The sequence below is a fragment of the Cydia fagiglandana genome, chromosome 7 (assembly GCF_963556715.1).
Source record: "Cydia fagiglandana chromosome 7, ilCydFagi1.1, whole genome shotgun sequence".
NCBI classification, from domain to species: Eukaryota; Metazoa; Arthropoda; class Insecta; order Lepidoptera; family Tortricidae; genus Cydia; species Cydia fagiglandana.
In genome coordinates this window covers 14,507,345-14,525,215 of record NC_085938.1, presented here as the reverse complement: position 1 = coordinate 14,525,215, position 17,871 = coordinate 14,507,345, and the positions used below count along the sequence as shown (strand labels likewise).

The 17,871-nt window shown below is 36.0% G+C and overlaps 2 protein-coding genes across 2 annotated transcripts in view; both read left to right on the top strand.

Moving 5' to 3' along the window:
- Positions 1–17,871, top strand: part of LOC134666012 (uncharacterized) — a 234,362-nt gene that overhangs the window by 51,822 nt on the left and 164,669 nt on the right. The window lies entirely within an intron of this gene.
- Positions 10,716–12,207, top strand: LOC134665996 (sodium channel protein Nach-like). Its single transcript, XM_063523063.1, has one exon. It carries the CDS (start codon positions 10,871–10,873, stop codon positions 12,200–12,202), a length of 1,332 nt encoding a protein of 443 aa, XP_063379133.1. The 5' UTR covers positions 10,716–10,870; the 3' UTR covers positions 12,203–12,207.

Below are 17,871 nucleotides of genomic sequence, written 5' to 3'. Positions count from 1 at the left end.
CGTAAAAGGCAGCGGTCATTATTTTAATACGCTGTTTCAAAAACGAGAATGAACTGGGTGACCTACTTTGATATGTTTTAACATTGATCTACATATATTATTTTTAAAACTTTCTCATTTGGTTTTTCTGTTTTTGTCTACTTTAGTGTATAGCAAATCGTTAATTTGACGCTTGTTCCCAATTTTTTACTAAAAGACTAAATCACAATTTTTCCCTTTGAAATGCTATACTTTATGTAAATCCAAGTTAGAAGTACGTATCTACGTGCATTTCTATACGTAATAATATTCCTCTGCCAATTTCCCCAAAGGCATTACGGATACCAATCATTCATGTTCGTAGCTTAAACTAGGAGCTTTATTGAAGATATTCCTAATTTAGTAGGTAGAGAGCACGGTAACAAAGGCGGTATTATACCTTCTGTACCTCGAAGTCGATGCTAGATTTTAATATCAATTTCCTTGTGCAAATACTTCTGTAACTAGTAAGTATTACAAAATTGAAATATTTGATCGTTTGGCTTCGAACAGATTAACAAATGTCGAGATGAAAGCCGATTTCTAGTCGCTTAAGTACGAATCTATGGAAATGATGTAGGTACTAGGTATTTACAATAGAAATAAATATGACATTGCCATACAAAAATAAGAACCAATAAACTTATTTACCGAAAAGAAGTTAATAATAAACGTAAACGGCTATCAACTCAATAAAGTGTACTTAAAATTTCAACTACGTTATCATAAGTACACGTTATGTACACACTCGTATAATACTTACCTACTCGTACTCATGTTTAGTCGGCAGCAGAAACGTCTGAGCCTGACACTCTGTATACTTAGAAATTAATTTAGAGTGGGAAAAATAATATTTATTTCATAGGAAAAAGACCGTAGAAAAACAAATAAATAATTTAGAGTTAGTTTTACGGCACCTCCAAACTTCACTACTGAAACAAGATACTTCAGTAAACGATTCGTATTGAGAAGACGCTCGAAAAGTTAAACAGAATTTCCGAACTATACAAGATCCATGAGCCAGTTTTGCAGCTAAAGTGCTCGATGGATTTATTAAATAAGCCAGTGTGACGAATAAAGAACCATTTGCGGGTGAATCTTGTTTTAGTGGCGCCATACAAGCTTTCTATGTTGTAACTCCACAATAACGGTGACCTACCTACATGTCGCAGTAAAATTATAACAGTATGTACAATCAGCAGTCAGTGCTAATAATAGTTATGCTAAATGTGCGATACGCCCCAAAAAATTATCTTACCTCTAGTTGTGGCGTTCTTAAGAACATTCACCGTTTACTATGGGAAATGTTCTCTCGCGAATTTCCCATACAAAATGGAGAACGTTCTCGAGAACGGCATAACTATAGAGGTAGACTTACCAGACGAACAAGTATTTTATGTTTAATAAAAAAAGGGAATAATAAATATCATTAAACTTTGTTACTCAAATCAACCAAGTGAGTTCAATAAGGCTTACTCTTATAGTAAGAACATGGACGTCTAAGCAAATATTATATGATGATTTTTGAATGATAAATGTTTAATAATTCGATTATCAACCGCATTTTATCCATCCATCTGAATTTGATTTGTATTATATACAGTTAGTATTTTCCTCAGGTTTGTGTGGCTCACACTGTGGTGTAAAATGTTGTTTCACGCGGTGGCAAAGTTTGTATAATCCTCGCGTCTTGAAACTTTCACGACGCACAAGATAAAATTTTTCGAACCGGTGGAGAATAGATTTTCACTTCAATTTACGGCAGAATAATAGATTATTCAGCCGTAAAATGAAGTGTTTTTTCGCTTTCATGTTACTATACACATCGAATAATTTAAATATTATTATTATCTGTCAAATATAAAATGTTGTTGAAGGTTTAAGTAAATATCTGTCAAATATAAAATGCCGTTGATATTCGAACATTAAAGACCTATGACCGGACTACCAAACGCAGCGTAGGACGTCCACCCACAAGATGGACGGACGACCTTGTTAAGGCCGCCGGAAGACGCTGGATGCGGATCGCTTCCAACCGGTACGAGTGGAGGTCCAAGGAGGAGGCCTATGTTCAGCAGTGGACGTCTTATGGCTGAGATGATGATGATGATGATGAAAGACCTATGTCCTTTTGCAATTAATTTTTATTAAAAAGGGATAATATCAAACACCCGGGACCGGGGGACCCGGGTATGTCCTTAAACTACGTCCAAGACCACCGGTGGACGGGCAGCAGCGTCCCTCAAATTCGGTGTACTCGACTGCGATCGCCAACCCGCCTGCCAAGCGTGGCGATTATGGCATTCACCCCCCATCATGCAGGAGCTCCAAGGGGGAGGCCTATGTTCAGCAGTGGACGTCTTATGGCTGAGATGAGATGATGAGATGAGAATATCAAACACAGGTTTCAGTTTTAGTTACTGTTTTTACTTCAGCTGTGGAAGCGTAACCGCAGCATGACCGCAAAGCACATTGTGCATCGAACCGCTTTTTGGTTTTATCCACTATAAAGCCATTTTCCATGGTAAAACTTCGTTTCAGCACTATCGGTAGCGGCTTTTTCGCACAAGAACTTAAGTTCCTAGGTGAATACGTCTGAATTCATATAAAAGGACTTAGAGGGCTTAGAGTATCTGCGCACAGATTATTTTTGTACGAGTAACGATACTGGAACTTTTGCAAACATTTTAACTTTATAAAACTATCCAATAACTAATGCAATATCGTTGTATACATTTTTACAGTGATGAAACTTCGTCGTGATGATTGTGATGCTAACATTCATGCCGTAATAAGTCATAAGTCTTTCTAACTTCGTGACTTATATTATGTTATTATGTTAGGTGTTGTTTTCTTCTTTTATTTAAACTGTCTCTATTCTATTCACTCTGTTCTCTAATTTTCAGTTGATTTAATATTTTTTAACAGGGTGACTCTAATCGGAATCCATGGTCACTTGTTGACTTATCTGGATGTGGCAAATATGTCCTACCCACTGTTACATGTATTTGTATGCGTTATGTATTTCAAGAACGTAACTGAATCGTATAGTATAGTTAGATTAGTTTACCTTATTGTAAAATTATTGATAGGTACTTACAATAAATTAGTAAACATTGAAATCACCTTATACTATAGGTATATGAGGTAATTTAGCCATAGCTAAATGGACAGAATCTCCGAAAAAAGTACATCATCAGTAAAATACTTTTACCTCTACTTATTACTAAGTATTTTTAAATTTATGTTACCTAATGAGTACACGATGGTCCAAACTTACCTATACTTATAACGTATTTAAAATATAAAATATTAACGTAAATCTTAGTGTAAACTTTTTCAATAAGCTCAGTATTTCATTGCTAAATACTGGGGTGAAAAAACGTACCCTCTGTAAACTTGGGGATTCATTCCCTCCATTTTCGTAAATTATGCGTAAAAAGAGTTTTTCCCGGTCCGCAAATGGTGAAGAGCCGTGTTTGCCGCTCACATTAACAATCAACGGGTCCCTTCTCTTCATACGATAGGTTCTATTACCTAATGATAATATTTGAAGTAAAAGTACTGAATACTACACCTTTTGAAACAAAGTACCCCGCCGCGTCCGTCTGTTTCTGTGCTTGTATGTTCGCGATAAACTCAAAAAGTACTGAACGGATTATGATGCAATTTTCACCTATCAATAGAGTGGGAGGTTGTGCCGCTCAAGCATTGGCCTCCACAGTCACCAAACCCGTTGTCTAAACAGCAATACATAAATCGTCAGCAATAGACGTAAAAGCCTCGGCGCGATTCGGGAAATGAATTAGGAATCTAGTAAATGTCTAATATATTTCCCGAATCGTGCCACCTGTGTTGATATTGAGCCTCAAGCTTAACTATAATGTTACACTAAGTTTGCTTTGTTTCGAGTTAAAATAGGTTCCTCATTAATTATTAATTTGTACGACATTTACTACATTATTACATAAATAGGCACTAAAATACCGTCCTTTGCATACTACGTGCATAATAAATTATTATAATAGCTCACTACATCCGGTCAACACCGCGTGTTCAGCCAAGTATGCAAGTTGGTTTATAAGGCGCATCACACACGAGCTGATTTTTGTCTACAGGAAAGTCGCACACGAGAAAACGTACTTTAAAATGTGTCATCATCTTCCTCCCGGCATTTTTACACAGCTCATGGGAGCCTGGGGTCCGCTTAGCAACTAATCCCAAGAATTGTCGTAGGCACTATCTTTTACGAAAGTAACTGCCATCTGGCCTTCCAGCCCAGAGAGTAAAGTAGGCCTCATTAGGATTAGTCCGGTTTCCTCACGATGTTTTCCTTCGCCGAAAAGCGACCGGTAAATATCAAATGATACAATCAATCCATGGTACTTTAAAATGTGTATGTTCCTAAATATAAGAATAAGTACTTCTTCTTCTTAGTTGTTATACTCTTTGCAGTGTACTAAGAGATTATAAGTATACTAGTTAAGTAGCAATGTAAATTTTATGTTAAGGCATATGATGTTGTATCGGATCATATCAAAATATTTAAAATATAGTATTAAGCCACGTGTTTATTCTACCTGACAGTTGATGGACAATGTATATTATTTTTAGTGCACAACAAAGAGAATTAATGGAGCCGGCCTTTGTACTGCCTATCCTGTGCCATAATAGTTATTTACGATACAAGTGCGAAAAAGAGGAAATTCGAAACGAGTGGCGATAAATTAAAACACGACCGAAGGGAGTGTTTTAAATCGACACGAGTTGCGAATTACCTATTCGCACGTGTATCGTACAACGTTTTACAGTACATATGGCCCTTTAAACTTTTGACATCGCACGAAAAGTGCTATTTTACGCACTAGTGCGGGAAAATAGGACCATATGTACTGTAAATTGTGTTTTCTGCTTTATACAATAATAAGTTTATACAAGCTGAAATGGGACTGGGCCCGCCATGTCTGCCGCATGCACCCACAGAGGTGGGCCAAAATAACCACGGTATGGATGCCGCAAGACGGGCGAGGATGTGGTAGGCCCAGACGGAGATGGCGGGACGACCTGGACGCATATCTTAACGACTGGCCGGAGATTGCCCAAAATCGAGACGAATGGAAATCAAGGGGGGAGGCCTTTGCAAAGCAGTGAGACATCGTATAGGCTTATAATAAATAAATAAGTTTATACATACTCGTACATATACATTAATGCAAGAAATCAATACAAGATAAAGGGACGATAGGTAAGTATTAACACTAGGAGTAATATTTCGTGCAAAGTATTTTATAGGTACTACATATTATTGCGTTACTAAGTAACGATCTATCCAAATTATTGCCTAACTTACCAATTTTAATGATGACTTCACACAAAAATTATTGTTTTATATACACAAGCTTATGTAGTTATGTATATTTAATTACACAAACGGGTATACCGCGATATAATTTCATTGTTTTTACCTTAAATTCCGACGTTTCAGCTGAGTGGCACCAGCTGTGGTGACGGAAATCTGTGGTCTTGCACCAGTTTTCTGTGAGGTTTCAGTCAAAGACCATAGCTTTCCGTGACCACAGCTGATGCAACTCAGCTGAAACGTCGGATATTAAGGTAAAAACAATGAAATTATATCGCGGTATACCCGTTTGTGTAATTAAATATGTGTACAAAACGCGAGAGTTTAAAGTTACAGGCTTATGTTGTCTATCGGCTCCGTTCGGGAAATGAATTAGAGATTCACTAGATATGAAACAGTAAAGATATGTGACGTTCCACGATAAAAGGTACCTTATGGCGGTTGGCGATGGCGCCGCAATTCGGGAAATGAATTAAATATTCACTGGATATGAAAAAGTAAAGTTATGTGACGTTCTACGGCAAAAGGTACCATGTGGCGGTTGACGCTTACGTCGCATAGCGCCGCATTAATATAAGAGCGACGTTAATAATAGCGTAAGCGCCAACCGCCATAAGGTACCTTTACCGTGGGGCGTCACGTATCTTTACTATATCGTAACTCGTTAATCTCTAATTCATTTCCCGAATCGCGCCGTATGAGTTAGATAGCACTTTGTACGATTTATGTTCGGTGCTAACACTACAAACTGAATACTTGTATACAACGAGCGCCAGTTACAGTTTAATAATTCAAAACTCGAGAGAGAACTAACAATAAAGTTATCGTCACACAATACTTAATAATCAGTACCATAACTTGTTTCCTGTTCGTTTCTTTGTCGCCTAATAATCTAGTCTACAACACAAAGTTAATTAATAAATAAATAAATATTATAGGACATTTTTTACACAAATTGTCTAAGCCCCACGGTAAGCTCAAGAAAGCTTTTGTTGTGGGTACTCAGACAACGATATATATTATATATTTAAATACATAGAAAACAACCATGACTCAGAAACAAATATCTGTATCATAATACAAATAAATGCTCTTACCAGTATTCGAACCTGGGTCCATCGGGTTCATAGGCAGTGTCACTACCTACTAGGCCAGACTGGTCGTCGGTTCTTTTAATTCTTGTTAGATCTGTTAGGCCTACCTTTAAAAAAGCCGGCTAAGTGCAGGCCCCTCGACATGCATCGACTAAATAAATCGACTTAATAGAGTGCTCCGTACCTTCATTCAGTAAGATACGCCCTCTTGCTCGTAGGTATCGCTTAACCAGGCGGACGGACAGACAGAGAGACGGACGGATGAACCGACGGACACGAGGAAACTATCAGGGATTCCGTTGTTGACATTTTGGCTACGGAACCCTAAAACCCCGCACTATAGGCCAGATTATATTGTTTTGGAGTATATAATTGAGAATTTCCATCTGGTTACTAGAGTAGGACCAAGATAAGTCTGCAACGATTTTGATAGCACACGCAGTGCAGGTGTTATTTTAAATAACTTCTATGAAATGATGACGTATAAATAACAGTTGCTATAAAAATCAAGAAGATAAGGCAGTGCACTTAAAATACTGTACCTACATTATGTAACTTTGTGACAAAGTCGCCGTCTCTCTTGAATTTGTAACAGCGAACGACTAAACCCGAATATCGTAACAAAATTATTCCTTATTTCACTTGATTCGCTTTTGTTTCACTTAATTAAACTTTTCAAATGAATAATTAAATTTAATTAAAATTAGTTTGAGTGTTTTGCTTCATTAACATATAATTATTATGATTTTAGCTTGAGACATTTTATTCTGGAGGTTATAAAACAAATTAGGATGTAAAAATGTACCTAAGGCCTTCTTCGGTAGTTTACCCGTTTTAGACCTCCCTCCCTTATGCAAAAGTTATTTATATCTGATATGTGTAGTATATTTGTATCAGTTATACACTGAAACCTTCCGTAAAAGTACCTAATACCTTTGATCATGTTGTCGAAAGAAAATATATTGGTTCGTAAAACTTGCAAAACGCGAAAGGTAATATTACTTATTCACTTTTTTATACACACAATAATCAAATTGGTTTTAGAATATTATAGCAACATATACGCAGTTTATGGGCTTGACTTGGTTGTGAGGAGATGCACTGTCTGTATAATGACCTTAGATGTTCGAATTAATTGTTTTTGAGTAAGAATAAGCAGCAAGTAGATTTTTTATACACACAATAATCAAATTGGTTTTAGATTATTATAGCAACATATACGCAGTTTATGGGCTTGACTTGGTTGTGAGGAGATGCACTGTCTGTATAATCACCTTAGGTGTTCGAATTAATTGTTTTTGAGTAAGAATAAGCAGCAAGTAGATTTTTTATACACACAATAATCAAATTGGTTTTAGATTATCATAGCAACATATACGCAGTTTATGGGCTTGACTTGGTTGTGAGGAGATGCACTGTCTGTATAATGACCTTAGGTGTTCGAATTAATTGTTTTTGAGTAAGAATAAGCAGCAAGTAGATTTTTTATACACACAATAATCAAATTGGTTTTAGAATATTATAGCAACATATGCGCAGTTTATGGGTTTGACTTGGTTGTGAGGAGATGCACTGTCTGTTGAACGGTAGTGCCTTGCACCATCACACTAACCTTAGATGTTCGAATTAATTGTTTTCACCGACATAGCCCACCGGATTAACAAGCTGAAGTGGAAATGGGCAGGCCACATTGCACGCAGAGAAGATGGCCGATGGGGTCGAAAAGTGCTCGAGTGGAGACCACGGACTAGCAAGCGCAGCGTAGGACGTCCACCCACAAGGTGGACAGACGACCTTGTTAAGGTCGCCGGACGACGCTGGATGCGGGTCGCTTCCAACCGGCACGTATGGAGGTCCAAGGGGGAAGCCTATGTTCAGCAGTGGACGTCTTATGGCTGAGATGATGATGATATTACTCAATGTTATAATATTTATTCCTCGATTTAAATACTTCTGCCTTTTCCTAAACAATATTATATAGTACGTGCTAAATAACTTTGTCAGCATTAATATTCAGCTCGCTCTCTCTGTAGGTAATCTAATTAGTCGATTTTGAAATGTGTACGGATTTGGTAAGGAGGTCGCGTTGACAAATAGGAACGTGGTTTTTAGGCTGGAAGGACGAAGGAATACAGATTTCACTGCTTAGACGTGATTTAAGCAGAAATGTCTCGCTGCACTCTGTATTCAAAATAGATTCGGATCACTTCGGATTCTTTTGTTATGAACAGATTTCCTGGCACCTTATTTTTAGGGTTCCGTACCCAAAGGGTAAAACGGGACCCTATTACTAAGACTTCGCTGTCCGTCCGTCTGTCCGTCTGTCTGTCACCAGGCTGTATCTCACGAACCGTGATAGCTAGACAGTTGAAATTTTCATAGATGATGTATTTCTGTTGCCGCTATAACAACAAATACTAAAAACAGAATAAAATAAAGATTTAAGTGGGGCTCCCATACAGCAAACGTGATTTTTGACCAAAGTTAAGCAACGTCGGGCGTGGTCAGTACTTGGATGGGTGATCGTTTTTTTTTTGCATTTTTTTCGGTTTTTTTTTTTGCTTTATGGTACGGAACCCTTCGTGCGCGAGTCCGACTCGCACTTGCCCGGTTTATCAAATAAATATATTTAAGATTTTATAGTAAAACTTCTTTGTTTAAGTAAAAGTACAATCACTACACCTTATAAAACAAAGCCCTCCGCCGCGTCTCTCTGTTTGTGTGTTCACGATAAACTCAGAAACTACTGAAAGTATTTTCATGCGGTGTTCACCTATCAATAGGGTGATTCTTAATGAAGGTTTAGGTGTATAATTTGTTATACCGTGCGAAGCCAAGGCGAATCGCTAGTATACAATTACAAAACGTGGTACCATCGCCCACACTGTTAATTTACCTTTTGTAATAAGGTCCAGCGATGTACAGTTAGGAGTATTGCTGTTTGTACCTACGGAAACGACAAACTTTCATTATCGTATTATAATTATTATATAAGATATACCTCGTTAACTTCCGCACACACATGAAGTTTGGCTTAAGTGGGTTTAGTCAAAGTGTAAAGACAAATATTCTGTGTTTCGCAGAGCCCGTTATTCGGTGTCATAGACTAGGAATCCTCTAAACCGAGTTTAGAGCAATTATTTCATTCAACCGATGATGCCAAAAATGCGGGGGTGCGCGAGACGAGGTGAGCGAAATCCCGTGCCGTGATTTGTCCGTTCAAAGACACGGACTTCACACAAAGACACGACCGACCGAAAGTTTCGACTCGAACATGGAGTAAAATTACCGTATGCGTGGCAGAGGGGGTAGCGCGACTATGCTAAGTCTGGAGGATGTTTTGTCTGTGCTCGGTGTTAAACCGTCAACCGCAGGGTGGCTGAAAGCAATGTGTCGGAGTATGTACAAACAGGGAGACAGATTGCCAGACAATATTATGATAGCTATGTTACAGCCATAGCTATATGAACTGACTAATTTTTTTATGTGAGACATACGGCGCGATTCGGGAAATGAATTAGAGATTAACTAGATACGATATAGTAAAGATATGTTACCAGCCAAATATGAAAATAGTGTCACAAAAAAACAGGTCCTTAATTAGGTTAATTTTTCAATAAAATTTGCGGTAAAACCTATAATTATATGCCTTAAGTGTTGGTTGCCAGGAATTATTGACAACATAAAAAATCCAATGACTTTTGAGCAATATCAGCTGACTATTTATTATCTACTTTCTGAAACGCAAGCTTTGTAGAATAATACAGTATGAGCAAGTGCACTGAGAGAAAAATCATTAGTAAACTAAACCAGGAATTAAAAAACAGTTCTGTACTGGGGGAAAAAATGAAGTTTAGTAATAATTATAGACGTTTCACTATTTCTGTAAAGTTTATTTATTTCTACAAACAGCTCAGTAATCCTAAATCTAATTTCAACAAACAGATAATAGAAATTGCAAGAACTAATAGAAATTGCAAAAGTCAATTTGTTTCTATTAGTTGACTCTCCTTGTCTCCGGATTAAGTTTATTTTTGTAATTCTAAGTGTGTTTTTGTTATCCTTTTCTCTCAGTGTGTAATAAAAACGTATCATTATTACTGTACCTAATGATATGATATATTTTATACCTTTTATAAATTATCTAGATAGGGAATAGTTTTAAGAACCTTTTGTGCTTTTATCAAAGGCTTTTAATCTTTGTATCATCGCTATTTCATAGCATTTATTGAAGGTATATTAAGTTATTCGGACAATGATACCGCTTACTAAACATTATCTAAATGGAAACCTTTTAGATGTGCTTTGTGCGTACCTTATTTAACCAAACGATGTGGATCCCTTTGATTCATTCTCACTTCGCCGCTCACAGGAACGGCACGGTCGTAAAGCGACTGAAATGTGGTCTAAAATAAAGGGCCACGTCGTGGTATTTTACCGACGATTCGAACATACTTGCGAACATCTGACAGTTCACGGACCAAGTTTCTTCATGCGGAAAGATGTACATTTTATATACAGGTTAATTTACTTTATCATTTATGTCCAAGTATGGATCGCTGCGGTAGCCACGATTCGCAGATACTACAACCATTACCAAGAGAACACTATTCGATTTACCACGAGAACGGATTATCTAGATTGGAACACAACTTTTGCATCGATAACCCTTTGCGAAATACCCAACGTTGACAAAATATATATGCTTAGCCAGGAAATCAATCCTGGAGATAAAGGTAAGCTTGACCGATTCATCGGTGAAATTGGATTTTTCAACGGTTTATGTCACAGCTGCTTCGCTCTCTGCGACAACGAACCTCTCTGTCCCACAGATTTTGGTCAACTAAGTCTGGCTGTTCGTTCAGAATGCAAAGATTTTTTACTAAGCTGCAAATGGAATGGAAACCCTTTCGAATGTTGCGGCAGTTTTCAACCTATAATAACGGAGTATGGCACGTGTTATTCAATGAATAATGTACATGGTCCCGAAAAGTCACCTGTTTACCAAACATCAAATAAAGATAGGCAGGCTTCAATAGAAATTGTAGCGTCACAAGATTACGAAGCATTCCTGCACGCACCGGAGGACATACCATTCTGGAACATGGAATACGATCGGAGGTTGACAGTTCTATATGGTGCAGAAGCTAACGTGATATATTCTATAATAAATGTCGTGAATGAACCAGAAGTGTCTTTGCTATCTCCAGAATATCGTCAATGTAGATTCCCTAATGAAGTTCCAGAAGATTATATAGCTTACAAATACTACAGTTACTCTGGTTGTATTAGCCAATGCCGTATAAATGCACAGTTAGAACTCTGCAACTGCACTCATCACTTTTCCCCTCAAATATACGAGGAACGGTATTGTGATTTGGAAGGATTGAAATGCCTATCGAACAACTTTAGGATATTGAGAAAACTAAAAGTGCCGGGGATGAATGAGACGGGCTTAATTTGTGATTGTTTACCGTCATGCGAAGAACCGGATTACAATGTGGTAGCTAAAGATTTTTTGGAACCTGAAGAAAACGTAAGAGCGAGGAGCGCAAGATTTTCTTTGAGTAACCGGCCCTATGAACGGATTACCCGGCAGGTTGCCCGCACGACGCTTGATCTCGTAGTCGCGATTGGAAACAGCTTCGGTCTCTGTTTTGGCGGTTCTCTGTTGTCTATTGTAGAAGTAATTTATTATCTTTGCTTTAAGCGATGGAAGTACAAGAATTAAGGATTTATGATTGAAACACTTTATTTTGTTTTAAAATTACTAAATAAGAAAGCACGAGTTGATTAACGGCCACATTGTACGTATTTTAACAAATACAATAGGTATCATAGTTTACATTGATTAAAATACAAACTACTTGTAGTTCGTTACAGTAAATCTACCAATAATACCAATATTTATGTTTTAAATACTTTTCAAATGTGCATAATATCGCCACCAATAGCACCAGATAGATACCTTTACATTTGCTTGGTAATGATAGCAGTTTATCTGCAGTAATGTAAAAGCTGTTTCAAGCAGCTTTGGTGACAAACCGAAAGTACTTACAAAAATGTAATAAGGATTTAGTCGCAACACAGGATGAGCGTAATATTTTTCTGGCCTCTCTGCTTACTATTTTTTTTTCCTTTTGATTATTTAATATCACCCGTCCGGAAAAATATATTATGTTCTTAACAAAGGGAAAATTTAAAAGTTAATTTAATATCTATGACTGGTTTGTGAAATGTCATTAGTTCTTCGTTACATTTTGTGTAAAGTGTAGGTACACGAATAAGTACTTGAAATTCGAGTAGTAAAAAATCGGATCAAATATTCGTAAATCGGTCTCGAACTCTCGGCTCACTTGACCACAATTAGATTTTTATTGTTATATCGACAAGTATCTTCGTATTAATGGATATTTTGTGCTCGAATTTTCCGAATATACTTAGATAAATTTTTTTCTAACTTATTGATTTATATTTGTAAATTAAAAGAATAAAATTAACTAAAATGTAATATTTTAAGGGAGTATTGTTTTGACAATATCAGTTTAAAATATCTAAGATTTGTTTTACCTACTCGTCACATTTTTTTTTTCAAACGTACATTCGTGAGCAAAGTAAACGGGTAACTTGGGTTTTGTACACCGTTTGGAATAACAGTAAACTGATAAAATCCATGATTCTATTTTTTTTATTTTAGAGTCCCACTTCTGGGCAAAGGCCTCCCCTCCTTTCCAAAATACCTAAATTAGGTAAATTATTATATTCTAAAATACCTACTAATTAATAACCCTCTAATAATATGATAATTAGTAAAAAGCATGAAAATGATGAACCCCTGAATATAAATGGAAAACCAGTGGAAAGAGTCACCAAATATAAATACTTGGGATGCTGGCTCAATGAGAAATGGGACCCAGAAATGGAGATCCGCATAAGAATAGAAATGGCCCGGAGTGCCTTCATAAAAATGAAAAAAATATACATAAATAAAGATATAAATTTAAACCTGAGATGGAGACTAGTTAAATGTTTTGTATTACCAATTCTGATGTATGGAGTAGAAGCATGGACCCTAAATAAATCTTTAATCAACAAATTAGATGCCTTTGAAATGTGGATATACAGGAGAATGCTAAGAATATCGTGGGTAGATAAAATATCAAATAAAATAGTATTAGACAGAATGAAAAAGACAAAGGAAGTCGTATTGACAATAAAAAGAAGGAAAACAGCATATTTTGGACATATCTACAGGAACACCAAATATGCGTTACTAAAAACTATTATTGAGGGAAAAATTGATGGAAAAAGAGGTAGAGGAAGACCCAGAACATCATGGTGCAATAATATAAGGAGTTGGACCGGTATTACGGACGCTACCACTCTGGGCAGAGTGGCGAAACATAGAGAGGACTTTCGCATGGTGATCGCCGACATCCGTTAGGATATGGCACGTTGAAGAAGAAGAAGAAGAATAACCCTCTTATAATGGATATAACTCAAATTAAAAACACAATTTTAAAACTAAATGTGTTTAATTCTAAACTCAACCCTTGTGGTATTTGAGTGTTGCTTCACAAACTTGATTAGAAATAAATTACCAACATTCTGTCTACTCTTCTTTATTTCGTAACAACACTAATGTTGTATCCAGAGTGAGAGTGTGGGTGTAGTCTGAAAAGTTTTAACCTTTAACCTTATTATATATATTACATTATCAAGCTAATGGGTGAGTTTTACCATTAGGCGGTTTACAAATGAAATAATAACGCAATTTGGATGATGCTCCGTCTATTGTTCTGTATTATATCACAAAAATCGATATCAGTTCTAGACATTACAGTATGCCAGGCAGACTATGATAAATTAATAACAAACAACAACAATTGTATGTTTGGATAATCTCAGTAGCTAGTTACTTATCTCAAAGATTTCAAGTTCTGACAGAAGATAGAATTAGTTGAAGTAGGTAACTCCGCAAATCATGAATGCCAATGCATTAAAGGATTAGCTACCAATGGACCAAACTGGCTTTGAGGTAATTCTTACAATAATCCTCCTTAAATGTAACTTGCAAATATATATTTTTATGCAAGTTATTCAAACAGCTGCACTAAACCTCATAATAATAGTTTCATACTAAAAACAATTTAGTGTTCATCCACCCGGAAAGTTTGTTTCTAACAGCCTTTCAGAGGTGGAAACATAAAACATCCCTTTCTGTATTTTTATAAATAAGTACATATTTTCGTTTTCTTACCAGTTTTAGACCTATCTATTTTTATAAGTTATGGGTACTTATATAAATTTAAACCCTTCAGCCGTATACTTAGTTAGTGTATAAAATTCTTCTAATATGACAAGTCTAATTTAGGTAGTTAGGTAGTTACCTCTTGTTGCCAACCTATCATACATCGACGTATAAAGAGCAAAATTATGTTGTGTTAATTATCAGCTTATTAAGCTAAGTATGGAAGAATATCCCGAAAATATTCTTTTAAATACATTCTGTAAATATTTGGCTCATTATTTTCGACGGAATTTTTTTTACTCCGGGGCAAAAAAGCCGATTTCACGTTACTTGAAATGGCATGATATCAACCGCGGTCACCGCGGATCATCAACATGTTTTGCTGGTTATGTTCAGGCTTTTAACTACGCGTTGCTACGTTGCTACTGGTAGTCTGTTACCCAAATTGTACAGTCAGAGTCATATAATACATAGGTAGCATCCGAAGTATATATAGTTCGGTACACCATATTATGTGTATGGCGTACCAAACTATTTGACACTGACTGTACAGTAATTCCACAGACCACAGCAATAATCCAATCACAATAGATGCCAATTTTTATTGTCATCATCATCATCATCTCAGCCATAAGACGTCCACTGCTGAACATAGGCCTCCCCCTTGGACCTCCATTCGTACCGGTTGGAAGCGACCCGCATCCAACCGTAATCGTTTTTTAATCGTAACCGTTTTTATTGTAATGTTATAATTTTTTTGAAACCAAACAGATTTATTAATTTAAAAAAAATATCGATATTAATTAATACCATTCAAAAAATCGTTTGGAAACGATTCCAGTCATAGCGAAGTTGCTCGTAGTTAATAACGCTCACACGAGAATAACTGCAAATGAAGTTTTCTTCATAACAGCGATATAAATAGATAATGGGATATTGTTAGGACGAGGTTAGGACGGTTAATAAATTAGTAGTCTATGCGAAGGGCATCAGAATGACTTGTTCTACACGCAAGTTTGTTTACATACGCCTACCAGAAACTTGTAGTTTAATATGTATATTAAGTATGTAGAGTTCACAAAAATAAATTCTGGACGAACTACATCCTATTCCTATTACTATGCTTAATTAATAAATAACGTAACCCCAACAGCTGTACAGACTTTTGTCTAAGACACTGTAGATCTATATCTAGATAGAATCTCCACCCGAATTAGGAGCTTTGGGTGCACGAAGGGTAGAACATTGCCGGTCTCTAACTTGTTAGTAAGTGCTAAGTTCCACATCTGGCGCAAGGAGTTGTCCGCTGTTTGTTATTTGTCGGATCCCTAAATGTTAGTTTAGCCATCCTGTATTTTCTTTTTCTTAAAATGAGCCATGTAGTGGCAACTGTATTGGTTAATTATTATTTAAATAGACATTAGCTATAGGAAACATGTATCGTCTGTGCCCAAACAACATTAAAAACTTACCAACAAGTTCATTTCATTGGGTAAACTTGAATGGGACAGGTCTGAACGTGCAATAAGAAATAATTATTAATTTTAATTATGATCAATGAGACGCAAATAGATTCCAAGAAAAGCTAAGTAGTAGTGATTAAAAAGCCATTAAAATTTTACAGATTTTCTAATGCAGTTCAGCGTAACTTCCGCCAAGTTCCGGAGTTTGTTCGGTCGTTCGGTCGGCGTAAACTATTCATAAACGCTGGTCGCACAACTTTTAAATTGATGCATTTTTTTAAATTAAGGTTTTTACTATTTACAGTCAGGATGAACGTTTTGAGCATATTTAATATGTTAACATCTGGAATTTTGAGATTTGACAAATTATCTGCTTTGATAAATAAAAGATGAGCCGCGCATCATAAATCATAATAAAGTGGAATTAATAAATATAGATATCGAAAATAATAAAATAGATACTACATAGAATACATCAATATTTTAAATCCCATTAACATATCTAAATAAAAGTAAATGAGTGAGTTATTTACCTTACCTACGTTAGGTCAAGTGGCGATTTAAAACGCTCGAGACCTAACTTATGTGCATACTTTATTTAAAAAGCTTTTTATTAAAGCTAAATGGAAAAAAGTATGGTCACCGATATAAGCTTATAAATACATAAATGATTTTTTTGCCAAAACCTTATTAGTTTTATGACCTATTTTAGTTTTGGAACCGCGTTCATTAATTATAGCCCAAAACTTTGTGCCCTCAACTTCGAATTTAAACAGTTCCTAATGAACCTTCTGAGTACTTTTAATTACTTTTAAACTACAAGGTTAGAGAAGAACTTTATTCTTGCAAAGCTCGCTAAAGAAGGACACCTTTTAAAGAATTTATTGTTCTTCGTATTTGCTTAATAGCTTTGTTAAGTTTGATAGGCCAAAAGTAAGTAAGATCTTTTTAATATTATTCAACATTACTTATTTAACCTTATTATTTGGCTTATTTGGCACATATGCCATTTAAAAAGTATATAACTCTTATACTCACCTTCAAAAACCTACCTTTCCTTTCCTTTTACATTTCTTCTTCCGGAAAGATGGGCATAATATTGCCATAGAACGAGACGCGTGGAAGAAAGAGTGTAAAGCCTTTGTCTAGCAGTGGGACACAACAGGCTAACAAATAAATAATAATAATACCTTCAATATCTATTAAAAAGCTAATGCCATTACAAAAGGTTACAGCCTAGAGTACGTTTCTTGGGAATACATATAGCAACCTTTCACATTACTTACCATAAAAGCAGATGCCTCCGCATAACAAACCCTTACGAGCACCAGTCTAACAACACTTCAACATTTGTGTTCTCTCAACTCGACATCGTAAATCCGGACACTTGCTGCATAATATAGCCTGCATAAAACATGAGCGGAAACAAAAAGGGATAGAGTTAATTTTGTATTCATTTTTCCGTTAGGTTTCCTTTTTTTTGGAATAATGGATCAGTCATTATTTCTCGGTACGAAATTGGAATATTTAATCATACAAACCACATGCATATAGATATATAATGATAGGTACTTTAATTATACCGTCATACGCTGAATAAAAACTCGGTTGTATTTCTGTAAAAGAAACTCTGGAAATAAAAGTAATAAAATAAGCAGTATATAATAATCCCATACGCTTTTTCAC